Source organism: Siphateles boraxobius, unplaced genomic scaffold (assembly GCF_051911475.1).
Source record: "Siphateles boraxobius isolate OS27281-9 unplaced genomic scaffold, OSU_SipBor_1 149, whole genome shotgun sequence".
NCBI lineage: Eukaryota > Metazoa > Chordata > Actinopteri > Cypriniformes > Leuciscidae > Siphateles > Siphateles boraxobius.
In genome coordinates, this window is record NW_027508754.1 from 313,809 (window position 1) to 335,000 (window position 21,192).

General features: G+C 38.1%; 1 protein-coding gene across 1 annotated transcript; it reads right to left on the bottom strand.

Moving 5' to 3' along the window:
- Window positions 1-12,558: 12,558 nt before the first annotated feature.
- LOC143738546 (heat shock protein beta-1-like) lies at window positions 12,559-20,281 on the bottom strand. Its single transcript, XM_077230548.1, has 3 exons — window positions 19,786-20,281; window positions 14,503-14,566; window positions 12,559-13,524 (listed from the first exon to the last, which is right to left on the bottom strand). Exons 1-3 carry the CDS (start codon window positions 20,183-20,185, stop codon window positions 13,356-13,358), a joined length of 633 nt encoding a protein of 210 aa, XP_077086663.1. The 5' UTR covers window positions 20,186-20,281; the 3' UTR covers window positions 12,559-13,355.
- Window positions 20,282-21,192: the final 911 nt, after the last annotated feature.

Below are 21,192 nucleotides of genomic sequence, written 5' to 3' on the forward strand. Positions count from 1 at the left end.
CGAAAGGACACACAACCAATCAAATGCATTAAACATAATGCATAAAGCATTATGAAATAATTTCTGATTTGAAAAATCGTCTTAATGGATTTATTTTGTGTATATGTATGAGTGTGAAATCCGTCTGTGTTTCTATTGTCGGTAAAATCTCGTTTACATGTGGGCTATTAAAAATTTCATCTGAGGGTGCTTTCACTTTTGTTTGAGGGTGCTTAGCACCCTCAAGCACCCCCGTAGAACCGGGCCTGAAATCGCTGGTGTTTCTGACGTCACAAACTACCTTGTAACCAATCAGATCAACGTGTGATAGTCAACGAGTAGATCTCTGAGCTGAGTGAGTGAGTGAGTGGAGGCGGGGCTCATTTGCATATTCATAGAACCGCACATACTAAATGAGGCAAGGGTGTCGAGTTACATTCAAGCTATTTTAAGACATGAAGAATTTTTTTACAAAGAAAAAACGTTTAAACGTCATTTTGGTGATCAAAGATGAGTTTTAAGGGATACAATTATTGACTACAGGGGGACTTTAAGTGTCACATGGTGAACGAGAAAAAAAAAGAGATGGGAGGAAAAATTATGCCAATGCTTTTGCGTTCCGCCGAGAAACTTTGCGTTCGCGCACAAGAGGTTTCGCTAACAAAAGTTTTGTTCTCCCAAGAAACTTGCATTCTTTCGCAACAGTTTCGCATTTTCCCAAGAAACTTGCATTCTTTCGCAACAGTTTTGCATTTTCCCAAGAAACTAGCATTCCCTCCCAAAAGTTTTGCGTTCCGCCGAGAAACTTTGTGTTCACTAACGTTTCGCATTGTCCCAAGAAATGTTGCATTCGTTTGCAAAACAGTTCAACATTCCCCAGAGAAAATTGCGTTCACTAGTTCTGCATTCTTTGTGAGTTAGCAAAATGTGTCTCAGGGGAACATAACACATTTGTGAGAGACTGTCTCATATTTTTCCCATCATCTTTAGGGGCTCCGTAGAAATCATTCAAATATGCCGATTTGCTGCTTTCTGATTGACATCATTGCAGCTTAATTTTTTCTGTGGAAACTGTGTACCATTTCAAAGTTTTGGTAAGTATTGAAAAAGAAAATATTTTTAATCAGCAAGGTGGCATTAAATTTAAATAATGGCGTTCGTTACAAAAGTTTTCTATTTCAAATCAATTCTGTTCTTTCAAACATTCCATTCATCAGAGAATGCTAAATGAATATTATATAATATAATTTATAATTATAATAATCATAAATGTTTCTTGAGCAGAAAATCATCATATTATAGTGATTTCTGAAGGATCATGTGACACTGAAGACTGGAGTAATGATGCTGAAAATTCAGCTTTGATCACAGGAATAAATGACAGTTTATTACACTGTATTTTTAATCACACAAATGCAGCCTTGGCAAGCATAAAATATTTTTTTTATTTTATTTTTTTATTGTAATGTATAAAACTTTTGACCGGTAGGTCAGTGATATATAGCTGGTGCAATACTTATTAAACAATTTCTTTGTGCTTTAAATACTTGTGAGAATGACACTGAATAGTCATCAATAAAAATCCTAAATACATACATCATGGCTCAATACGGCAACAAAATACAGTGAAGGGTGTTTGATCCCATTGACTTCCATAGTAGGAAAACGAAAACAATGGAAGTCAAATTCATCAACTGTTTGGTTACCGACATTCTTCAAAACATCTTTTGTGTTCAGCGGAAGAAAAAAATGCATACAGGTTTGAAACAACTTGAGGGAGAGTAAATAATGACAGAATTTCCATTTTTAAGTGAACTATTCCTTTAAGTTGACACTTAAATTACATGTAGGCCTAAATGCTTACGTAGGGAGTTACTCCAGTCCAAAGTCAAACAGTCGATCCGAAAGGAGTCAGAAAGGAGTCAGCAGGGCAAACGTAAGCATGTTGAGCTGAATCCTACATCGCAAGCAGCAAATATTGATTTGCTCGGGGTAGATGAGCTTGTGTGAGCATTATACTGTCAGTCAAGACAGAGAATGGAAAATCAATGATTACAAACAAAAGCTGCAAAGGCAGTGAGTCTGACAAACCTTACCAGAAGCATTCTTCACTTCTTGTAGGCTAATATGGTCTGGAAAACCAATCATTCCTTTTTTGCATAGACACTGCACTTGTGAAATGCATGACTGCATGACAACTGACTTTCTTTATGAGTGAGTGAGTCATTCAATTGAATCATTCAGAAACGAAGCTTCTTGGCGAGTGAGTCATTTATTCATTAATTCAGCCAATTCGTTTTAAGTTTTTTTTTTTTTTATTGACATATCAGTACTTTTCTTAATTTGTCTTCAAGTAGGTCTGGGCTGGCAAACTATATTAAAATGCTGTAAGATACATTAAAATAAATAAATATATAGGCATATTTGGGATTTAGATATTTTGATTAACATAGGCCTAAATTACTTCCTACGTTTATTGTATTGCTTTTTTGTAAATAGACTGAAGCAAAAAACATTTAGTCAGAAAAAGACTAGTAAATTACATGCTGTTTTGTTAGTTTAATGTTCCGATTTTGTGAATCACTGAAATAAACATTTGAATAGGCTATAGCTTATCTTCAGAATTGTAAGAGAATGACCTTTATTCTAAATAAAAACACAGCGAAGTTTATCCACTGATGTCGCTGTTCGAGGTTGTTGTGCTTTGTACAGTATTTCGTTTGATCATTCGTAATTCTGTTTTCTCATCTGAATTTTAAGGAGGGACTGTCTAGAAGTGCCATTTAAGACAGCATTGAAGAAAACATTGAAAACAATGGATGTCTAAGAGAAAGCATTCGCGTTAAAAATCTCGCGAACGCTTTCGGGAAACGCTCGTTAAACGCCAATAAATCACACCTTAGGAACACTGTTGTCATTTACACCATCGTTTTTTCAGAGTGCTCCAATGAACAAATTGTAGTAATGACGCGAACTAGGCCTACTGCAAGAATATTGAATTCACTATTTCTGAGAAATATTCGTACTTACCGCTCTGAGGCGACCGAAGTTTTCATTTTCGAGGCAACTTAAAGGACCAATGAAAATGGCGCAGACGAAACGCGCCATCCAATAGGATCATAGTTGCTATGCGGATGCCGTGGTTATATAACGTATCGACTATGGAGAGGATCTACACACAATTTCTTTCGTGGAAATGTTTTGACGATGTAGAGTATACTTGTATAAAGATTTGTGGTTTGTTGTAGATGAAATAAAAAAAATAGTTAGGGTTCTGTGTTTATATAAATTGACGTAACTTATGTGTGAATGCATTGGGTTCCTCTTTTTACCATTCTTTAAAAACTATCCTGTAGGATTCCCAAAATACAATTGAAAGTTCCAGTTTTTTTCCTGTTATTGAAGTTACATGATGAAATAACTTTTTCTACTCTTACGAAAATGAACCATGGTTTAACAAATTTTTTTTTTTTTATTGTAGTTAGACCATGGTGACCCCAAATTAACCAGGTTTGCTACACTAACTATGGTTTAATCATGTTATTTGTAGTAAAACTGAGGTTATACAATGGTAATCAATCGACCAAAAATGAACCCACCATGATTCCTCACTGAAGGTTCCTCAGTGCATAGTTTCAGTAAATGTGCACATGCTGAAATAGTGCCAGTTATTAATCCACAAGGGTTAGAGTTTATAATCAGTTCTTTCACTCACTTCTTTTTCATTTTCTTTTCACGTTGCTCTTTGGCAAATTCACAGCGTGCACTCTCTGTACTTAATATAATAGATAAATTGCACCCCGTGTTGCTTTTATAACATTTTGGCAGTCATATTAAGTTATTGAAATGAGAGATTTAGTGAGATAGAGTCTTGAGAGCTGGCCTACTTCTGACAGTGTGCATCATGTACACGCATCTGTGTTTGCTCCAATCAAACCCTCGGCTCATAGTGAAGACCGGACTGTTCTCTGGCTCGGAAATAGACAGATGGTAAAATAAGGAATGGATGGATGGAAAGACTAAAGAGGCCATATGGAAATGGATAAATCATTTATTCAAGCTTTTAAAGGGATACTCCACCAGTTTTTCTTATTAAACTATGTTATTCCCTTAACTAAGACGAGTTGATACATACCTCTCTGGTCTCAGTGCGTGCACTATATCGCTCTGTATTGCCGCAAAACTATGTTAGCACTTAGCTTAGCCCATGCATTAAATATGGGCCAAGCAGAGAAGCGACCAAACACTTCCACGTTTTCCCTATGTAAACACAGTTACTCGAGTAGTGTAACTTGACCTGGGCTGGTGACACAAAATAAACCGTTGCGCTTTTCTAAGCGTTTAAAATTGATGACTATATTGTATGGCGGAATACCATAATAAGTGCTTTTGAGCACTTCGACTTGGCGCAATAATATCTTCACTCGTGAAATGTCCTCTTACCGGCTCCCGCTTCCTCTCCCCCTCCCTCTGACATTTCCGTCAATACAACCAACGTGACATGCGCCGGCAGTAGTAGTTCGAGCGGAGTTGACGAAGTAACAGGTTGTTGGAAGCTAGTTTGTGTACAATAATGGTTAAAGCGTGCATCGTAAAGGGTTGTGAAAATAAGGAGAATGTACATAGTGCTGTCATTTTTCACCGAATTCCAACACACCACATACAGAGGAGAGCTTGGTTGAGTTATACGGTTTAAGGCTTATACTACATGTTTCTTTCTGAGCTCAGTCCTTATCTAAATAAAACAGTAACTTTTTATTTCCTGTCTCAGAAGCGCACTGATTTCACAGATATGTTACTCAGCTAAGGTTACTGACACTTCCAGGACAACTAAATACCATGCAAAAGTACACTTACAGCGTTGGGTGATGATCCTCTTTCTTGTGTAAGTGATCTGAATATTGTTGGTGTAGCCTCATCCTTTAGGCGTGTTCCTGTGCAGGTATAGTCCTCCTTTGTGAAATGTTCGGAGCAAACACGCCACTTCTTCAGAGTCATCAATGGTGTTTTGGGATTCTTGTTCAAAGCAGCTAACCAAGCTCTCCGCTGTATGTGGTGTGTTGGAATTCGGTGAAAAATGACAGCACTATGTACATTCTCCTTATTTTCACAACCCTTTACGATGCACGCTTTAACCATTATTGTACACAAACTAGCTTCCAACAACCTGTTACTTCGTCAACTCCGCTCGAACTACTACTGCCGGCGCATGTCACGTTGGTTGTATTGACGGAAATGTCAGAGGGAGGGGGAGAGGAAGCGGGAGCCGGTAAGAGGACTTTTCACGAGTGAAGATATTATTGCGCCAAGTCGAAGTGCTCAAAAGCACTTGTTATGGTATTCCGCCATACAATATAGTCATCAATTTTAAACGCTTAGAAAAGCGCAACGGTTTATTTTGTGTCACCAGCCCAGGTCAAGTTACACTACTCGAGTAACTGTGTTTACATAGGGAAAACGTGGAAGTGTTTGGTCGCTTCTCTGCTTGGCCCATATTTAATGCATGGGCTAAGCTAAGTGCTAACATAGTTTTGCGGCAATACAGAGCGATATAGTGCACGCACTGAGACGAGAGAGGTATGTATCAACTCGTCTTAGTTAAGGGAATAACATAGTTTAATAAGAAAAACTGGTGGAGTATCCCTTTAAGAAGTACAGTGACAGTGGAACCGGCTGTATGGACTGATTTTCACTGATCTGGGCTGCGTTTCCCAAATGCATTGTGGGCCTAAGTTGATCATAGACAACATTGGTGGCAATTATTCTATGATCAGCTTATCTTTTGGGAACACAGCCCTGGGGCCGGTTTCACAAAGCTATTTTAGACCGGTCTATAGTGTCAGACAAGTCTAAAATCTGCTCATAGACTAGTCTAATGCAAGTTAGACTGTTTCACAAAAATAAAGACTGACTTAATTAAGACCAAATAAATTAGACTCTTTTATCCCAGGCTTGGGACCTATCGTCAAGCTGTGGGAACGCCCCTGCCTTGTGCGTCATGAAGCACGTATGGAATCAGTCCAATGGAGAGACGGAACGTCATAGGCGGGTGACGTCATCGATCAGGAAACTATAAAGCACCCCCAAAACACAAGCGCAACAGCTTCTGATAGGCCTGAAGGAAGCGCTAACGGGGATGCTGGGATTATGGCAGAACGACGCAGCGTCTCGTTCCCTATCAGGGAACTAAGGTTACATACGTAACCGAGACGTTCCCTTTCAAGGGAACTCGAGCTGAGTCAAGCTGTGGGAACGCTAATACCCACGTCGCCATAAGAGAAAATGACCGTCATGTGAGAACTAGCGCACAGAGGACGAGAGCACCTGCGCCCCAGGAGTGGAACTTATGTCCAATTCATAGAACTTAACAAATGTATGCAGGGAGAGGACCACCCAGCCACATCACATACATCACTTAGCGATACTCCTTACAACAAAGCTTTAGAAGCAGCCATACTCCTAGTAGAGTGGGCTCGTATAGCCAGAGGTGAAGGCTGGCCAGCCGACTCATAAGCAAGTGAGATTGCCTCAACCACCCACTTGTTCATTCTCTGTTTAGACGCGGGACACCCTTTCCTGGGTGGCCCAAAGCACACAAATAACTGTTCTGATTTCCTCCACAGGGCAGCTCTGTGGACGTAAGCGTCTAACGCCCTAACCGGAGAGAGAAGGTTAAGTTTCTCCTGATCTGACGACACAAATGGAGGAGGGCAGAAAGCCTGCAGCACTGTAGGTCTCACAACATTAGTAGGGATCTTAGGGACATAACCTGGTCTAGGGTAAAGAAAAGCCTTGACCATGCCAGGCGAAAACTCCAGGCACAAGGGTGCAACGAACAGAACTTGCAAATCTCTGATTCTCTTAAGTGAGGAGATTGCAAGAAGAAAAAGAGATTTAAAAGTGAGAAATTTCTCAGAAACTTCCTCAATAGGTTCAAAGGGGGCCAAAGAAAGGCCCTCTAGCACAATGGCCAAATCCCAAGTCGGCACCCTCGTACGAACTGCAGGCCTCAGCCTCAAAGTGCCACGAAGGAAGCAAGTTATAAATGGGTGTCTCCCAAGAGAAACTCCACTGAAAGGGACATGGTAAGCAGCTAGTGCCGCCACATACACCTTTAGTGTGGAGGGGGACAAACCTGCAGAGAAACGCTCCAGCAGAAACTCCAGCACTGCACCTACTGGGCAGTTAACTGGATCCTGCCGGTGTTCTGCACACCAGGAAGTGAAAAGTTTCCACTTCAGGGCATATAACTTCCTCGTGGACGGAGCTCTGGAGTGAAGGATGGTCTCAACAACCTCAGTTGAGAGACCAGATTCTTTGAGCTGGGCCCCCTCAGAGGCCAAGCCCACAGTTTCCACAACTCTGGGCGGGGGTGAAATATCGTACCGCCCTCCTGAGAGAGTAGATCCCTCCTGATCGGAATCTCCAAGGGAGAGCCGTCCAGAAGAGATATTAGGTCCGCAAACCATAGTCGGGCCGGCCAGAACGGGGCTACTAGAAGTAGGATGACCCCGTCCCGGCGAACCCTCTCCAGAACTCCTGGTAGGAGAGCAATCGGGTGAAAAGCGTACAGTCGTGACCTCGGCCACGGCTTAACCAGAGTGTCCAACACCAGAGGGGCTGGCTGACTGATGGAGAACCACAGATGTTGTCTCCTTGGAGGCGAATAGGTCCACCTCGGCGCGACCAAAACTCAACCAAAGGAGCTCCACCACCTCGGGGTGGAATCTCCACTTCCCCGGCCTCGGCCCCTGCCTCGACAGGGAGTCTGCTACCGCATTCAAATAACCAGGAAGATACATAGCTCTCAGAGACTGTAACTTCCCCTGGGACCACAGGAGGATCTGACGGGCCAACTTGTAAAGTGTATGCGACCGCAGGCCCCCCTGATGATTTATATACGATACCACCGACATGTTGTCTGACTGAACTAACACATGATGACCTCTGAGGTCCGCTAGGAAATGTTTCAAAGCCTGGAACTTCGCCAACATCTCTAGACAATTTATATGCCGTGATAGATGATGGTCCTGCCACAGACATTGGGCTGGACGACCACTCATGACCGCCCCCCACCCTGTGAGGGAAGCATCCGTCGTTAGCGTTACGCGACGACAAAGAGCCCCCAACACAGGCCCTTTGGATAGGAACCAAGTTTCTTTCCACATGACCAGAGCACGAAGGCAGCGCCTGGTGACTTTGATCGTGCGGAGCGGATTTCCCCTCTGGGAGAATCCCTTGGTCCAGAGCCATCACTGTAGTGGTCTTATGTACAACAGGCTGCAAGGTATAACGTTGGACGCTGCTGCCATCAGACCCAACAGTCTCTGAAACTGTTTTACAGTGAGTAGCTGGCCTAGTTTTACTTGTTTCATAGCTGAGAGAATCAAAGCAATGCGGGTCGGAGAAAGTCGCGCCCGCATCGAGACCGAATCCCAAGCGACGCCCAGAAAAGTGGTCTTCTGAGAAGGAGATAATACACTTTTCTTTTGCCTTCAGCCTCAATCCAACTATCTGATATGAGCGAGAACGACATCTCGATGCCGAACCGCCATCTGCTCTGTCTGAGCTAAAATTAACCAATCGTCGATGTAATTGAGGATACGAATGCCCTGAAGCCTCAGGGGCACTAAAGCTGCATCCATGCATTTCGTGAAAGTGCGGGGAGATAAAGCTAGCCCAAATGGAAGAACCTTGTACTGGTACGCCTCGCCCCCGAAGGCGAACCTCAGGAACTTCCTGTGTTGTGGAAGGATGGAAATGTGGAAGTACGCTTCCTTTAGATCTATCGTGACAAACCAGTCCTCGGATCTGATTTGTGACACAATCTGCTTGATAGTGAGCATCTTGAATTTTAACTTCCCTACCAAGCGATTCAACAGGCGCAGATCTAAAATTGGACGCAACCCCCCATCCTTCTTTGGAACGATGAAATATCGGCTGTAAAAACAAGACTCCAGACTGGGAGGAGGAACCCGTTCTATAGCCTCCTTTTAAAAAAGCGCTTTCACCTCTTGTTCCATTACCAGAGCCTGCTCGGGGCCCACCACTGTGGGCAGAACCCCTCTGAATTTTGGTGGACGACACCTGAATTGGATAGCATAACCCTTTTTTACTGTGTGCAGAACCCACTGAGATATTTTTGGAAGGCTTTTCCACTCTGCCAGAAATACTACTAAGGGTACCAGTCTCTCGAGACTGGCCTCTGGTGTAACTTGACCCAAAATTCCTATCTCAAAAAATTAGCATATTTCATCCCGACCAATAAAATAATTGTTTTTTTAATAAAAAAAAAAAAGTCAACCTTCAAATAATTATGTTCAGTTATGCACTCAATACTTGGTCGGGAATCCTTTTGCAGAAATGACTGCTTCAATGCGGCGTGGCATGGAGGCAATCAGCCTGTGGCACTGCTGAGGTGTTATGGAGGCCCAGGATGCTTTGATAGCAGCCTTAAGCTCATCCAGAGTGTTGGGTCTTGCGTCTCTCAACTTTCTCTTCACATTATCCCACAGATTCTCTATGGGGTTCAGGTCAGGAGAGCTGGCAGGCCAATTGAGCACAGTAATACCATGGTCAGTAAACCATTTACCAATGGTTTTGGCACTGTGAGCAGGTGCCAGGTCGTGCTGAAAAATTAAATCTTCATCTCCATAAAGCTTTTCAGCAGATGGAAGCATGAAGTGCTCCAAAATCTCCTGGTAGCTAGCTGCATTGACCCTGCCCTTGATAAAACACAGTGGACCAACACCAGCAGCTGACTGTGGGTATTTGACACTGGACTTCAGGCATTTCGGCATTTCCTTCTCCCCAGTCTACCTCCAGACTCTGGCACCTTGATTTCCGAATGACATGCAACATTTGCTTTCATCCGAAAAAAGTACTTTGGACCACTGAGCAACAGTCCAGTGCTGCTTCTCTGTAGCCCAGGTCAGGCGCTTCTGCCGCTGTTTCTGGTTCAAAAATGGCTTGACCTGGGGAATGCGGCACCTGTAGCCCATTTCCTGCACACGCCTGTGCACGTTGGCTCTGGATGTCTCTACTCCAGACTTAGTCCACTGCTTCCGCAGGTCCCCCAAGGTCTGGAATCGGTCCTTCTCCACAATCTTCCTAAGGGTCCGGTCACCCCTTCTCGTTGTGGAGCGTTTTTTGCCACACTTTTTCCTTCCCACAGACTTCCCACTGAGATGCCTTGATACAGCACTCTGGGAACAGCCTATTTGTTCAGAAATTTCTTTCTGTGTCTTACCCTCTTGCTTGAGGGTGTCAATGATGGCCTTCTGGACAGCAGTCAGGTCGCCAGTCTTACCCATGATTGCGGTTTTGAGTAATGAAACAGGCTGGGAGTTTTTAAAAGCCTCAGGAATCTTTTGCAGGTGTTTAGAGTTAATTAGTTGATTCAGATGATTAGGTTAATAGCTCGTTTAGAGACCCTTTTCATGATATGCTAATTTTTTGAGATAGGAATTTAGGGTTTTCATGAGGTGTATGCCAAAATCATCAGTATTAAAACAATAAAATACCTGAAATATTTCAGTTTGTGTGCAATGAATCCAAAATATATGAAAGTTTAATTTTTATCATTACATTATGGAAAATTATGAACTTTATCACAATATGCTAATTTTTTGAAAAGGACCTGTATATATATAGTTTTTTGAAATAGTGAAACTCCTGCTTAGTGACAGACAAAAACACTTGAGACAGATCCACATATAGCGCTTACTGAAGGCATAGAAGCTGTCGCGCTTTTGTTTTGGCGGTGCTTTATAGTTTCCTGGTCGATGACGTCACCCGCCTATGACGTTCCGTCTCTCCATTGGACTGATTCCATACGTGCTTCATGACGCACAACGCAGGGGCGTTCCCACAGCTTGAGTTCCCTTGAAAGGGAACTACTATATCTAAGCCACAGTCAAAGTGAAACCGGCCCCTGATCTGGCACCACTTTTCATCATGTTAATCCTTTAATAATTCATTGCTCTGCTAACATCACCGAATGGAATTGCAATAATAATGACTGTTTTCAAAATGGTTTCTTAAAGTCTCGCTGTAGTCAAACATTTTATCCCTTAAACTCATCTTTGATAACCAAAATTACATATTGAAAAAAATGTTTTCCTGTGAATTTTTTTTATTCATGCCTTAAAATAGATTAAATGTAACTCTACACCCTTGCTTAATTTAGTATACGCGGTTCTATGTATATGCAAATGAGCCCCGCCTCCACTCACTCATACAGGCTTTATGTATCGCTCTTTGCAACGCCGGACATATGACGGTAATTAATATGATTAGCCTTTTGCTTGACTACGTTATCAAACAGCTAATGTTGCTATTGTTACACAAACCATGTTCCCGTTCGCCATCTCACAGTCAGACATCAACATCCTTACAAAAGCTTGTAACAACTTAGATCGTCTTTGGAGAAAGGCATATAGTTTTAAGAAGAAAATACACAGCAATGGTGTTGACTTATGAATTTGCACAGGGTTTGTCTTTAAGCATATTAAAAACACCACATAGACGTATAAACAACATTAAAAGCTTGATTTTTACTTCTCATGCATGGTTGAGCCAATGTTGCAATTTGAGGCCACTTAAACAGAGGAATATATTTACATTGCCACAATGAATCACCAGTTGTATCTGCATATTAAGCATGAATATGTGCATTTTAACATAAACCTAAATTAATCTAGACTAGAGCCTAAAATTCATATAGATACACAAACATTGTGCATACTTATTTAGGCTCTTCACTATAAGACAAGCCCTATTTAAGGCTGTCAGAATCATTACATTTCATCTTTTCTATTATCATACTACATGGCCATCTCCTAAATCACTGTACAGGGTTTTAAAAAAAATCATGTAGTTTGTTTACCACAGAACTGCATGGGTAATATTAAAATGATCGTTTAAAAAAAAAAATTCTGATGTAAACTGTGTGCGGTGATCATGAAACATGCATACAGATGCTATTTCAGTAGATGAGGCTTACATACATGACTACAATATAAAATACACTATGCATAAAACATTTCAAACAATTTCTATTACTTAAGTGGTTTCTACCCGTTTTTATCTCTTCTGTTATATTAAGGCACCTCTTACAGTAACAGTCAATAACCATATTGATCTTAAGTTTAGATTCATTAAATATTCTGCAAAATTGTTTCCTGTTGTGTGAGAGAGATGACAGTCATGAACAAGCATCTCACTTCTGTCATATATAAGTCCAGCCGGATATCCAATTTTCAACTGAGAGGATTGTTAAATTATTCAAAATATATGTTAAATGATTGTGTGTGGTCTCGATCATAATGCGATAATCATTTGCCTTGTCTTGAAGTTGTTTATTCCCAATTCTACCATTAGAATAGCTCATGATGGGAAAGCCTTTATTACAGTAATGTAGAACATTATGTAATGCCTCAGAAACCCAAAGGCATCAGTAATTGATGTGGCAGTTAAAATTTTAATATGGAGTCAGATTGGTTTCAAAAAGGATGCAATGCCTAAAACATTAGTCTATCGCTAAACCGCTACAGTATTGAAGCAGATGAAAACAATGAATACGATTATGAAAACATTTTTTTATTGTGCCTGAATTTGTGCATGTTTACTAGTGATTCAGAAAAGGTCTTCAAGCTGTAGCAAAACCAGCAGTAAAACTCCAGTTATGTGAAGCTCCTGAAGAAATGTCCATAATTCATCTCAAAATCAAAAGAAAAAAAATCTTGTCAAAGAACAATCATATTTTAGGGCCATTTGAATTGTGACATTATTTTAAATTCTCACATTATTGTAGTGCAAAAAAATATCATTCTCATTATTGTAATCATAAAAATTGGTTCCTCTAGACAATATTTTTTCCAAAATGCATATGATTAAATTCACTACAACAAATACAACCAATATAAATACTGTGCGTAAATGTAAATAATAAATATTTTTCAGTGTTTATTATTCAATATTTTTCATTACAATAAGAAAATGGTTAATTGTCATGCAAACATATTATTGGCTGATTTTGTCAAAAATATAATTTTGTGTTTATTCTTTCTTTTGATTTGGGGGTGAAACATGGGCATGTTTTTGAGATTGCTGTGCACACTGTGATTTACTACGAGTAGAAGAGAGGAGAAGATGAAAGAATCACATATATGAAAAACAAAAAGATAAAAAAATGATATGGCAATGCAGTGTGTGTGTGTGTAGGGGTAGAGTTAGTGTAAGTGGACAGAATATACAGTTTGGACAGTATAAAAACCATTACGTCTATGGAGAGTCACAACAAAGATAGCGAACCAGGCAGTGTGTGTGTGTGTGTGTGTGTGTGTGTGTGTGTGTGTGTGTCTTTGCTGTAGTGCTCAGGGTTTCTTTGTTGTGCTGCCGGTCGCTGCGCTGCTGCCGGTATTGACAGGGATGTTGATTTCTGAGCCCTGGATCGCAGGTTTGGGCAGAGGAGCTTCGATGGTCAGGACGCCCTCAGGAGACAGACTGGAGGTGATCTTCTCAGAGTCCACACCAGGAGGCAGACTGCAACACAACACACTCGCGTCACCACATCTACCTTTCAAAACACTATGATAATGATGTGAAATATTAAGCAATGTGATGCATGAATCATTGTCAAAAGATGTTGGCCCCACCCTGGATAGTGCTTCTTGATCCTACATTTTAAGTGTGCTTCATCAGCATCAGCAAATTATGAGATAGTAAGTCATAATTTTGAGATACAAAGCCATAGTTATATCAAAATAAGTTAAATTGATGAAATACTTATTCATAATTTTGAGATAAAAAAACTAAAAAAAAATGAGAAAAAAAGTTGAAATAAGAAATTAAGTCATAATTATGAGATAAAAAATATTAATTATACAAATGCATAAATGACAAAATGTCAATATGAGATACTAAGTCATAATTATGAGATAAGTCATAATTAAGACAATAATGTCAAATTATTAGATTCTTAGTCATAATTGTGAGATAAATCAATTATGACATAAAAATCCTAATTGTGACAAAATGAATTATAAGAAATTAAGTCATAATTACAAGATAAAAAATCAATTATACAAATGCATAAATTACATAAAACGTCAATATGAGATACTAAGTCATAATTACGAGATAAAATTATCAATTATACAAATGCATAAATGACAAAATGTCAATGTGAGATACTAAGTCATAATTATGAGATAATAAGCCATAATTATGACACAATAAATTGAAATTATTAGATGCTAAGTCATAATTGTGAGATAAATAAATTATGACACAAAATATTAATAATTAGAAATTAAGTCATAATTACGAGATAAAAATCAATTATACAAATGCATAAATAACATAAAACGTCAATATGAGATACTAAGTTATAATTATTAGATAAAAGCCATAATTACGACACAATAAGATAAAGTTTTGAGATAATAAATGATGTATGAATAAAAAATGCATAATGATAACAAAAAGTCTAAATGATCAAGTGTGCTTCTCAGTACTTACGTGTATTTCCTGGTGAAACATCTGGACACAAAGCCATGTTCATCCTTTCTCTCCTCGTGTTTGCCTGTGTGTCGATCAGACACGAATAGAAAAGAAAACACACAAATGAGATTATTTCTCTCAGATTCTGCATTAAAAGAGCAAATGGACACTGAACTCAAAATAACAAGATCTAAAAATATCAACATCTGCAACACAATATTTCTCATCAAATTAAATATTCTATCCACTCATATACTCTTACTGTATATCAACAGCTGTCTACATTTTTATATGAAACCACACTTATTTATACGATCTCGGTAACACTTTACAATAAAGTTTCATTAGTTAACTTAAGTTAACGTATTAACTAACATGAACAAAAACATTTCTCACAGTTTTCATTAATGTTAGTTAATAAACATCCAGCTGTTCATTGTTTGTTCATGTTAGTTCACAGTGCATTAACTAATGCTAACAAATACAACATTTGATTTCAATAATTTATAAGTAAATGTTGAAATTAATATTAACTAAGATAATTAAATGCTGTAGGAGTATTGTTCATTCTTAGTTCATTTATTTTATTTCAGGTTTATTTAACAGGGACAATGCACACTAATAATACATTAATAAATGTATAGTGTGCCAGAATTAAATAATAATAATAAAATAATTTATAATAATTTTTAATAATAAAAAATAATAAAAGGATTTAAATAGTACATACAGGTTAATATCAACGTATAAACGAATAAAATAAAATAAAAATCACTAAACCTCAGTTCATGTTAACTAACGAACCGTATTGTAAAGTGTTAGCAAGATCTCATTAGCATTACCCAAGGATTATTTTGCATTATCAATCAACGTTCACATTGATGTGAATTAATGTCACAGACACGACACATTTCTTTGTGACAGTAATGTGTGTTTCACGCTCTGTTGTAAATCACGTGTGTAACACAACATGCTTCATTTGACCTCGCTGTCCTTTCAGTGTTCCTCAAAGCTCAAACCATGGGTAACCCAGCACCGGCTGTGTTTGTGTACACAACAACCCTGATCATCTGATAGAGACCAACACAGAGATGGATGTGATACATGAGTCATTAAAGGGATACTCCACTTTTTTTGGAAATAGGCTCATTTTACAACTCCCCCAGAGTTAAACTGTTGAGTTTTACCGTTTTTGAATCCATTCAGCCGATCTCCGGTTCTGGCGGTACCACTTTTAGCATAGCTTAGCATACATCATTGAAGTGGACAAGACCATTAGCATTTCTCAAAAAAAAAATGACCAAAGAGTTTTGATATTTTTCCTATTTAAATCTTGACTCTTCTGTAGTTACATCGTGCACTAAGACCGACGGTGACAACCTGCTTGCGCAGGGAGCGTTCCTTGTAGCATGGAGACATTTGTGACAGATGATTCAGAGGACATATACTACAAGGAACGCTCCCTGCGCAAGCAGGTTGTCACGTTGGTTATGTTGACGGAAGGTAGCCTTTTTTTCAGGTGCTGCGTCATATCATTACGCCAGCTGCACTCATGGTACGGCAGTAAAGTTTCTTGATTATTACGCAGGAATGAGAGTATAGTTCCCAGCCATATTAGCCTAGAAAATCGCAACTTTACATTTTCGGTCGGTCTTAGTGCACGATGTAACTACAGAAGAGTCAAGTTTTAAATAGGAAAAATATCAAAACTCTTTGGTCATTTTTTTTTGAGAAATGCTAATGGTCTTGTCCACTTCAATGATGTATGCTAAGCTATGCTAAAAGTGGTACCGCCAGAACCGGAGATCGGCTGAATGGATTCAAAAACGGTAAAACTCAACACTTTAACTCTGGGGGAGTTGTAAAATGAGCCTATTTCCAAAAAAAGTGGAGTATCCCTTTAAAAGAGTCCTTCCACTTCACTATATAGATCAACATGAAATGCTCCTAATTCACTTCTGAAATCTGATGCATTTCTACTCCATACCAAACAACAAACATCTTGCATACAATATGTTAAATGACACAAAGTCTCATGATATATACAAAAACTCGCTTGCACACGTCAGTCTTGACACATTATCCTGTGTAATATCTCAGGAATTTTGCTGGCTTGATTTATCAGCTCCCACCCGACTTTTCCCAGCAACATCTGTTATTCAGCAGCCTTTCCTTACTACACACTCCACCACCTCTCTTCCTTATGGAAGAACATTTACACCATATAAGAAAAGAAAGAAAAATCACGCTTTGGTGAATCATAATTAAAGGTTAAACTCGGAAAATTAGAATATCGTGCAAAAGTTCATTTATTTCAGTTATTCAACTTAGAAGGTGAAACTACTATATCGACTAATTACATGCAAAGTGAGATATTTCAAGTCTTTATTTGTTATAATTTTGATGATTATGGCTTACAGCTTATGCAAACCCCAAATTTAAAATCTCAGAAAATTAGAATACTACTTGATATCAATAAAAAAAAGGATTTTAAATGAAGAAATGTCGGCCCTCTGAAAAGTATAATCATGCATATGTATATAGTTATATATACTAAATATATTAGTTTCACCTTTTAATTTGAATTACTGAAATACAATGAACTGTTGCACGATATTCTATTTTTTCGAGTTTCACTTGTATGACACAAAAAGTCTTCCTATAGTTTGGTTTTTCTTAGGAAAAAAATCCTCTCCCAAATAATGCTGTAAACTATACAGAGAACCCTCTCATTTGGTACATTATAATATTGGTTGCAATTAACAACAGAGGTGGGCCTATAATATTAAACTGCTATTTATTTCCAGATATAATAATTACACCCAAATAAAAACTGAAAAGTGTGTATACAACAGCCCTGCGACTACAGCGATCTGTCACGTGAAATTTAAGAGCGTCAAAACAGCATTTATTGTTTGAATTTCGTTATAAAATGGACAGAATTTAAAAAGATGAGACTGTTTCTTTTTAGAAGTAACAAAGCACAATGTTTGCGATTATTGGACGGGCGGTGCGCTACAAATCATGTTTAGTGTAGAGAAACACTGCAGATCTGGCAACCCGGGCTTGAACTACGGGTGATTCATAGGGCCAAAAAGAGCCTGATTTTATGTAGCTGTTTTTAACTATTTAGACACAATTTAGAGATTAAAAGCCATAATTATGACACAATAAGCCAAATATATGAGGTACTTAGTTAATTATTACTTGAAAAGGTCATAACTGTGAAAAGTTAAACTTAAGAGATATTAAGTTATAATTATGAGATAAAAAACAAATTATGAATAAATATGCATAATTATGACAAAAAGGTTGAAATTATTAGATAATAAATCACAATTATGAGATTCAAAGCCATATTTATATCCCAATAAGTAGAATTTATGAGATACTAAGTCATAATTATGAGACATAATGTCATAACTGTGACAAAGTTTAAATAATGAGACATTAAGTAATAATTCCGAGATAAAAAAAATCAATTGAATAAAAATGCATAATTATAACAAAAAAGTCTAAATTATGACATACTAAGACAGGTATGAGATAAAAGGTTAAAACTATGACATATTAAGTCATAATTATAAAATAAACATTAACATTTTTCTAAAAAGTCAAAATTCATAATTATGATTCACAAAAGCATGATTTTTTTTTTCTTGTGTGGCAGAAATGGGCTTCTACATTTCCTGGACAAGGGCAATATTAACTTGTATAGTAGTTTTTAGACATTAGTTACCCCAATAAATATCTGGACACATTCAGTGTCTGAAAGTCACTCATTACATCAAGAGGATCTATTCATTATGTTTGAATCGGCTGGTGTTTTGGTGAGTTTTAGTGGATGTATGATGAGGTCGGTTCACAAACAAACACAATACTGTCTGTCTTCATCAGCACTACATCTATGGCCTGATCATTTCAAACAGAACAAACTGAGCTGTTCTTCTTATGACTATTATGACTTAATTTGTTCCTAAGATACCAGATACTAAGTCATAATTATGAGATACTGAGTCATAATTATGAGATAAAAAGTTCAAACTATGAGACACTAAGTGACAATTTTGAGGTAAAATATAAATTATGAATAGAAAAAAATGCATAATTATAACAAAAAAGTCAAAATGATGACATACTATGTCATAATTACAAAATAAATATTTAATATTCATAAATCAAAATTCATAATATTGATTCACCAAAGCATGATTCTTTTTATTGTGTGGCAGAAATGGACTTCTACTCATCCCTTTTCAAAACAACTACACAAATCAAGTGTAATTTCCTTTCTCAAAGCAAAATATTAACTTTTATAATAACTTTTAGACACTATTTACCACAATCTGGTCAAAATCTAAAGTCTACTGTCTTCACTAAGTTCTCAATGCGTTTCAATCGGCTGATGTGATGGTGATTTTTAGTGGATTTATAATGAAATCGGTTCACAAACAAACACAATACTGTCTGTCTTCATCAGCACTACATCTATAATAATAATAATAATAATAAGTTTAATTTATATAGCGCCTTTCCCAAGCTCAAGGACGCTTCACAATAACAGTAAAGAATAAACAATCAGTTCACACATAAATGGACAATAGACATTTGCCAGTCCAAGAAAATGAGCGATTGCAGTTTCATATCGCATTACATTTGTAATACACAGAAACAAAAAACGACACTGTTTACAGACAGCGTGGAAGATGGGCAGTCGAAGTAAAGATGCAAAAGACTAATGGTACCCAAGTTAACATTATGACTGTAATAACAGAGTTATAAGAAAAACGTGTCATGACTGATAATTAGTGCTGCACGATATTAAAGAAAAATGTGATAACTCATTAAATAAAGCGATATTTGATACGATAATGCTTAAAAAGTGTGTAAAATAAACTTAAATTATCTTTAAAATATATTTAAAATTATATAACCTACATACGTGTTTCACATTCTTTTTGTGACAAGAAAACATCCCTACAGCTTCAGTGTTTTACTGTAGCATAAGAAGTGTTATTTTAACATCAGGTTATCCTACATTAGGATTATTAAACAACAGAAACTGAATAATCAAATGTAAAAATAAACACTGCTTACTTTTCACTGTATGAATTATACATACACTTATTCTTATTAAAGCTACAAAAATTATTTAGAGTGATTTTCACTTTGTCTTTTGTTCATGACCCGTTATTGCAAGCTGTTGCGATATGCATATCGCGATATTTCGATATATTATGAGGTTAGACTTAAATTCATGCGTTATGAGTTGAGCATTTTTAAAACAGAACTTGTGCTCACCGCTGATCTCCACCACTCCATCTTTGGTCTTCACCGTCAGCTCCTCGGGGGCGAAGTGATTGACATCCAGGCTGATCTTCCAGGCGTCCTGAGTCTGCTTTATCTCCGACATTCCCGAGCTCAGCTGTCGGGAAAAGGCCCGCCCGTAGTTCTGAGGAAGCATCCCAGCGGGAGGAGACATGGGCATCTGAGCTGGACTCGGCATCAAACACTGCATGTCGGGGTGTCCGAAGGGACGCATGTATCCCGGCCAGTGCGTGCTCGGGAAAGTGGGAATCTCCTCGGAGAAGGGTGGCATCCCGAAGGTTTGATCGAAGAGCCGGCTGCCCTGGTACCAGTCCCGGAAAGGATCCCAGGAAGAGCCGTGCATGAAGCTAAAGGGAATCCGTCTCTCGGCCATGGCTTGAGTTTGAGTTCTTGCTCTGAAAGTTTTCTAGGAGAGTGTTGTGTCCCGTTTGGGAGAGCTGGGATTTATACGAACGTATTGGCCGACCCCCTTTCACACACCTCCTCCCATCCGGATATTTATGGAAGTGACTAGAATGTCTATTCACGGACGGCTCTGCATTCTTGCATTGTGTGATGTATGATGCCAAAAACAGTCAAGTCACCTTCATTTAAACAGCGCTTTTAACAATATACAGGTGAAACTCGAAAAATTAGAATATCATGCAAAACTTAATGCATTTCAGTAATTCAGATTAAAAGGTGAAACTAATATATTTAGTATATATAACTATATACATATGATTATACTTTTCAGAGGGCCTTAAAATCCTTTTTTTATTGATTTCATGTAATATAATTTTTTTTTTGAGATTTTGAATTTGGGGTTTTCATAAGCTGTAAGCCATAATCATCAAAATTATAACTTTTACATGATATTCTAATTTTTCAAGTTTCACCTGTAGATTGTTGTAAAGCAGCTTTACAGTGATAATAGGAAATTGTTTTGGCTTTACAGCAGATTTAGAATAAAGTTATTGTCCAGATAAAGTCACGGATGGCCTCGCATGAGACATTTCCACTCCTGCATTGTGTATGATGCCAGAAACACATAACTGTATGAAAAACAGGAGAGCGCTTGCAACGCAAAGGTCATGGGTTCAATTCCCAGGGAATGATGAAATGTAGAGCTTAAATGCAATGTAAGCTGTTCAGGATAAAAGCATCTGCCGAATGCAGAAATGTAAATACTGAGATGTTTCAGATTAATACCATAGCTCTTTGATTTATATACATGATACTGAAAGATTTCATATATCATAATAACCAGCATTCGCCAGATTGAAAGTCACAATGGCAAGACAGCAACTACTAAAACAAATGTGTATATTTACGCATTAATGTACAAGGAATCCTGTTATATTGTGAATATAATGGACTGACTATACAACATCTGTAGCA

Bases quoted from the DNA above. Each gene is read 5' to 3' on its own strand.
- LOC143738546 (XM_077230548.1), bottom strand. From the start codon at position 20,185: ATGGCCGAGAGACGGATTCCCTTTAGCTTCATGCACGGCTCTTCCTGG. The intron at 14,567-19,785 runs GTGAGCACAAGT...ATCGACACACAG, and splicing joins TGGAGTGGTGGAGATCAGCG to GCAAACACGAGGAGAGAAAG. The intron at 13,525-14,502 runs GTAAGTACTGAG...GTTGTGTTGCAG, and splicing joins TGTTTCACCAGGAAATACAC to TCTGCCTCCTGGTGTGGACT.